General features: G+C 68.9%; 1 protein-coding gene across 7 annotated transcripts in view; it reads right to left on the bottom strand.

Moving 5' to 3' along the window:
- The window catches only part of EVA1C (eva-1 homolog C), a 29,564-nt gene that overhangs the window by 12,283 nt on the left and 11,173 nt on the right, over positions 1-6,108 (bottom strand). For 3 of the 7 annotated variants that reach the window (XM_036429057.2, XM_036429058.2, XM_036429055.2), the window contains exons 2-3: positions 4,687-4,880; positions 3,925-4,048 (exon numbers count right to left, since the gene is read on the bottom strand). The exons of 1 other annotated variant lie outside the window; for it this stretch is intronic. In XM_036429057.2, coding sequence (XP_036284950.1) covers positions 3,925-4,048; positions 4,687-4,880 — 318 coding nt within the window. Of the gene's footprint in view, positions 1-3,906; positions 4,049-4,686; positions 4,881-6,108 lie in introns of all 7 variants that reach the window. 3 more of the 7 variants (XM_045578385.1, XM_045578384.1, XM_045578386.1) reach the window with 3 other exon arrangements.

Raw genomic sequence — 6,108 nt, 5'->3', positions numbered from 1 at the left:
GCGCTCTCGCTCTCTCTCTCTCTCTCTCTATATATATATATATATACATACACTGCGTGGCCAGATTATTATGATCTCTGAACACATAGTAATCTGGCCACTCGGAGTGTGTGTGTGTGTGTGTGTGTGTGTACACAGTACGTTTTTATTGATTTCACAAAGAGGAAGGGTGAGGAAGAGAAGTGTCAATGATGAGAGAGCCCCTCGGAATCGAGCCTGCAACCTGGGCCTGTGCCCTGACAGGGACTTGAACCGGGGACCCTTCAGTCCACAGGTGACGCTCGGCCCGAGCCACGCCCCCCAGCGGGAGCACCAGCCATGGGAGGCACGCCTCTGGGCAGAGCAGGCCGGAGGGCGGGCAGGGCGCCAGCCTCGGCACCAGGAGGTGCTTCCAGGAATGGCCTCTTTCCCGGCTCCCTCCTCTCCCTCTGGAATCTTAAAGGATAAGTTCTGTTTTGGAGGCGAGCCGTGCCTGCTTGGCTACCACCTCCCTGAGGTTCAGAGAGGCAGCGAAGCCAGCCAGGCCGTCCCAGGTAACTCTACCAGATCGGCCGATGGTGGCACGTCGCCTCCTGGCCTGGGGGCCGGTGTCCCTGCCAGGCGGGCCGGTGTGTCGCTCGGTTCCTCGGGGACTTGCGACGTCACCGTGGCCGCGAGTGGCCTTTCTGGGTTCTCCCGACCACGGGGCCACGGATGTGACCCTCCTTTTCTTGGAGAACGAGACCGAGTCTCAGGCAGGGGGCGCTCACAGGGCGCGGGCCGGGCGAGGTGCAGACAGCACCGCCCCTCGGGGCTCAAGGGGAGCATGAGGGCCTGGGAGGAGGCGGAGCCAACACTCTGCCTAAGGGACAAGCTCAGGGGCTGGGCATCGTCCCAGGAACCAGGAGGTCACAGGCCGATTCCGGTCAGGGCACAGGCCCGGGTTGTGGGCTCCACCCCCAGTGTGGGGCGTGCAGGAGGCCACCGATCCATGATTCTCTCTCATCACTGATGTTTCTCTCTCTCCCACTCCCTTCCTCTCTGAAATCAGTAAAAATATTTAAAAAACAAAAGACCCCAGAGCTGCCTAAATCCGAGGCCTCGCTGGACCCACAGTTCTCTGACGGGAGGAGGTCTGGGCGAGGAGCCACAGGGGCCACTCGGAGAGGACAGCTGGGCTGCAGCGCAGAAAGGCTTTCCAAACGGGCACGGTCAGCACGCATGTCAGCACACACGGGGACTCGGACACGGTCAGCATGCATGTCAGCACACACAGGGACAGGGACAGGGACATGGTCAGCATGCACATGGACACACCTGGGTGTGAACTCACACTCCCACCCAGGCAAACCCACGCCCAAGGGAATGCCGGAGGAGGGCCATGTCCCATCATGCGTGTTTCTGGGGACCCAACGCCCAAGGCACCACGTGGGGGCCCGGAGCCGGCCACAGGCACTCGCTCGACGGGCACTCACTCGGCGGGCACTCACTCGCTCGCCGGGCACTCACTCGCTCGGCGGGCACTCACTCGCTCGGCGGGCACTCACTCGCTCACTCGGCGGGCACTCTCTCGGCCGGCACTCGCTCGGCGGCACTCGCTCGCTCGGCGGGCACTCGCTCACTCGCTCGCCGGGCACTCACTCGCTCGGCGGCACTCACTCGCTCGGCGGCACTCGCTCGCTCGGCGGGCACTCACTCGCTCGCTCAGCGGGCACTCACTCACTCGCTCAGCGGGCACTCTCTCGGCCGGCACTCGCTCGGCGGCACTCGCTCGCTCGGCGGGCACTCACTCGCTCACTCGGCGGGCACTCTCTCGGCCGGCACTCGCTCGGCGGCACTCGCTCGCTCGGCGGGCACTCGCTCGGCAGCACTCACTCGCTCGGCGGCACTCGCTCGCTCGGCAGCACTCGCTCGCTCGGCGGCACTCGCTCGGCGGCACTCGCTCGCTCGGCGGGCACTCACTCGCTCGCTCGGCGGGCACTCACTCGGCCGGCACTCGCTCGGCGGCACTCGCTCGCTCGGCGGGCACTCGCTCGGCGGGCACTCGCTCGGCAGCACTCACTCGCTCGGCGGCACTCGCTCGCTCGGCGGCACTCGCTCGCTCGGCGGCACTCGCTCGGCGGCACTCACTCAGCGGGCACTCGCTCGCTCGGCGGCACTCGCTCACTCGCTCGCCAGGCACTCACTCGCTCGGCGGGCACTCACTCACTCGCTCGCCGGGCACTCACTCACTCGCTCGCCGGGCACTCACTCGCTCGGCGGGCACTCACTCACTCGCTCGCCGGGCACTCACTCGCTCGGCGGGCACTCACTCGCTCGCTCGGCGGGCACTCGCTCGCTCGCTCGCCGGGCACTCGCTCGCTCGGCGGGCACTCGCTCGCTCGCCGGGCACTCGCTCGCTCGGCGGGCACTCGCTCGCTCGGCGGGCACTCGCTCGCTCGGCGGGCACTCACTCGCTCGCTCGGCGGGCACTCACTCGCTCGGCGGGCACTCACTCACTCGCTCGCCGGGCACTCGCTCGCTCGGCGGGCACTCGCTCGCTCGCCGGGCACTCGCTCGCTCGGCGGGCACTCACTCGCTCGGCGGGCACTCGCTCGCTCGGCGGGCACTCACTCGCTCGCTCGGCGGGCACTCACTCACTCGCTCGGCGGGCACTCGCTCGCTCGGCGGGCACTCACTCGCTCACTCGGCGGGCACTCTCTCGGCCGGCACTCGCTCGGCGGGCACTCACTCGCTCGCTCGGCGGGCACTCGCTCGCTCGGCGGGCACTCGCTCGCTCGGCGGGCACTCGCTCGCTCGCCTCGGCGGGCACTCGCTCGCTCGGCGGGCACTCGCTCGCTCGCTCGGCGGGCACTCGCTCGCTCGCTCGGCGGGCACTCGCTCGCTCGGCGGGCACTCGCTCGCTCGGCGGGCACTCGCTCGCTCGCTCGGCGGGCACTCGCTCGCTCGCTCGGCGGGCACTCGCTCGCTCGCTCGGCGGGCACTCGCTCGCTCGCTCGGCGGGCACTCGCTCGCTCGGCGGGCACTCGCTCGCTCGCTCGGCGGGCACTCGCTCGCTCGGCGGGCACTCGCTCGCTCGCTCGGCGGGCACTCGCTCGCTCGCTCGGCGGGGCACTCGCTCGCTCGCTCGGCGGGCACTCGCTCGCTCGCTCGGCGGGCACTCGCTCGCTCGGCGGGCACTCGCTCGCTCGGCGGGCACTCGCTCGCTCGGCGGGCACTCGCTCGCTCGGCGGGCACTCGCTCGCTCGGCGGGCACTCACTCGCTCGCTCGGCGGGCACTCGCTCGGCAGCACTCACTCGCTCGGCGGCACTCGCTCGCTCGGCGGCACTCGCTCGCTCGGCGGCACTCGCTCGCTCGGCGGCACTCGCTCGCTCGGCGGCACTCGCTCGCTCGGCGGCACTCGCTCGGCGGGCACTCACTCGGCGGCACTCGCTCGGCGGCACTCACTCAGCGGGCACTCGCTCGCTCGGCGGCACTCACTCAGCGGGCACTCGCTCGCTCGGCGGCACTCGCTCGCTCGGCGGCACTCGCTCGGCGGGCACTCGCTCGCTCAGCGGCACTCACTCGCTCGGCGGCACTCACTCAGGCCGGCACTCGCTCGCTCAGCGGCACTCGCTCGCTCGGCGGCACTCACTCAGGCCGGCACTCGCTCGCTCGGCGGCACTCGCTCGCTCGGCGGCACTCGCTCGCTCGGCGGGCACTCGCTCGGCGGGCAGTCGCTCGCTCACTCGGCGGGCACTCGCTCGGCGGGCAGTCGCTCGCTCGCTCGGCGGGCACTCGCTCGGCGGGCACTCGCTCGGCGGGCAGTCGCTCGCTCGCTCGGCGGGCACTCGCTCGGCGGCACTCACTCACTCAGGTGGGCACTCGCTCGGCGGGCACTCGCTCGACGGCACTCGCTCGCTCGGCGGGCACTCGCTCGGCGGCACTCGCTCGGCGGCACTCACTGGGCTGGCACTTGAAGGACACCAGCAGGTACTTGCTGCTGCCCGGGCAGAGGTCCGGCCCGAACACCCGGCTGTTGACCAGGAGGCGGCAGGCCCGCTGGCTCTGGCACTCGTCCAACACCTTCTGGCAGGAGGAGAGGGCACAGGCTGTGACAGGGGCTCCGGGCGAGCGGCCTCCCACACCGCGCCACCCCACCGGCCGCGTGTGAAGGCGGTCTGCAGGCGGGGAGGCCCAGATCGCTCTGGACCAGGAGGCCGGGCCCAGCTCCTCACCTAGGGACACAGCAGAGCTGCCTGTGGGGGCCTGAGCGGCCCCACCCAACCCAGCCCACAGGTAACGGGAAGCAATTCCCCCCCTGAAGAGATAGACAGAGAGAGACAGACAGAGACAGACAGAGAGACAGACAGAGACAGAAACAGAAAAAGAGACAGAGACACAGAGACACAAAGAGACGGGCAGGAGACAGACAGAGAGACAGAAAGAGAGTCACAGAGAGAGAGAGACAGGTACGGAGAGAGACAGACAGAGAGAGTCACAGAGAAAGAGAGACAGGCAGGGAGAGAGACAGAGGGAGTCACAGAGAGAGAGACAGGCAGGGAGAGAGACAGAGGGAGTCACAGAGAGAGAGACAGGCAGGGAGAGAGACAGACAGAGGGAGTCACAGAGAGAGAGACAGACAGAGAGACAGACAGAGGGAGTCACAGAGAGAGAGACAGGCAGGGAGAGGACCTCGGGCCCCTCTGCCACCACGAAGCCGGTACCTGGAAGGTGGTGGGCGCCTCGCAGGCCGGGCCGTCCCCGCCCGGGGCGGGCCGCTGGCCCCCGCAGGCCCGGCCGTCCTGCCCGTAGAAGGCGGCCTGGATGCTGATGGAGGAGTGCCGCGGGCACTGCAGGCTCAGCTGGTCGCCGTCGCAGGCGTAGGCCGTGTGGTTCTGCAGCAGCTTCGTCAGGTAGCCTGGAAGGCAGGCAGTCACCCGTTAGTTGAGTGGGGGGTCACAGGTCAGGGGGAGGTCACAGGTCGGGGGGAGGTCACAGGTCAGGGGGAGGTCACAGGTCGGGGGGAGGTCTCAGGTTGGGAGGAGGTCACAGGTCGGGGGGAGGTCACAGGTCAGGGGGAGGTCACAGGTCAGGGGGAGGTCACAGGTTGGGGGGAGGTCACAGGTCGGGGGGAGGTCTCAGGTTGGGAGGAGGTCACAGGTCGGGGGGAGGTCACAGGTCGGGAGGAGGTCACAGGTCGGGGGGAGGTCTCAGGTTGGGAGGAGGTCACAGGTCGGGGGGAGGTCTCAGGTTGGGAGGAGGTCACAGGTCGGGGGGGGGTCACAGGTTGATTACAGTCAGGATACAGGCCCAGGTTGTGGGCTCCATGCCCAGTGTGGCCTGCAGGAGGCAGCTGATGAAAGATTCCCTCTCATCATTGATGTTTCTCTCCCTCTCCCTCTCCTTCCCTCTCTGAAATCAACACAAATATATTTAAAAAACAGTGCCCCCCAAATCCATGTTGGCCGGGGGCCTCAGAACGTGGCCTTGTTTGGAGACAGGGCTCTGAGGGGTCACTGCCGGGTGAGGTGTGGGGTGGGCGGCCTTTAGGGCCACAGGGCGGGTCCTCGGAGGAGAGAAGACAGAGGACAGACTGCCTGTGAGGATGGAGCGACCGGCAGGAGCCAGGCCCCGCAGCCAGCAGCCGGAGCCCCGGGGGCCCTCGCCGCCCCAGCAGCCGGTCCTGCGACCCGTTCAGAAGGAGCCGCTGCAGTGGCAGAGCATTTGACTGCAGAGGGCCTCTGCTCTGGGGGAAGGAACTCCGGGGCCCCTCCCGGGTGTGGCCTGTCACAGCCTCAGCCTCTGACACGCTCCTCCCGCGCCCCCTCAGCCCGGCCGGCGGGCAGGGCCTGGGCCTGGGCCGGGATGGACGGACAGCCCGGCTGGCAGGCAGGGCCTGGGCCCCGAGGCCTGGGGACGGACGCCTGGCCGGCGGGCGGCCTCTTGGGAAGGAGGAGGAAGGTCCGGCCGGAACGTGGATTCCTTTCCTCCTCCTCACACCTCAGGCCCTGGCGTGGCCGGGAGCAGCGCCAGGGACTTTCTGGAGGCGTGTGGGGGCGCTGGCAGCCTCGGCCCCGGGCGGGGGGGTGGGGGGGAGGAGGAAGGCAGTTTCCGAACCTCCTGGTTCCCACACGTTCGGCCCGGCC

This window comes from Pipistrellus kuhlii, unplaced genomic scaffold (assembly GCF_014108245.1).
Source record: "Pipistrellus kuhlii isolate mPipKuh1 unplaced genomic scaffold, mPipKuh1.p scaffold_m20_p_99, whole genome shotgun sequence".
Lineage (NCBI taxonomy): Eukaryota > Metazoa > Chordata > Mammalia > Chiroptera > Vespertilionidae > Pipistrellus > Pipistrellus kuhlii.
Note: the sequence above shows the minus strand (reverse complement) of the source record. Positions and strands in the feature narration are given on the sequence as shown.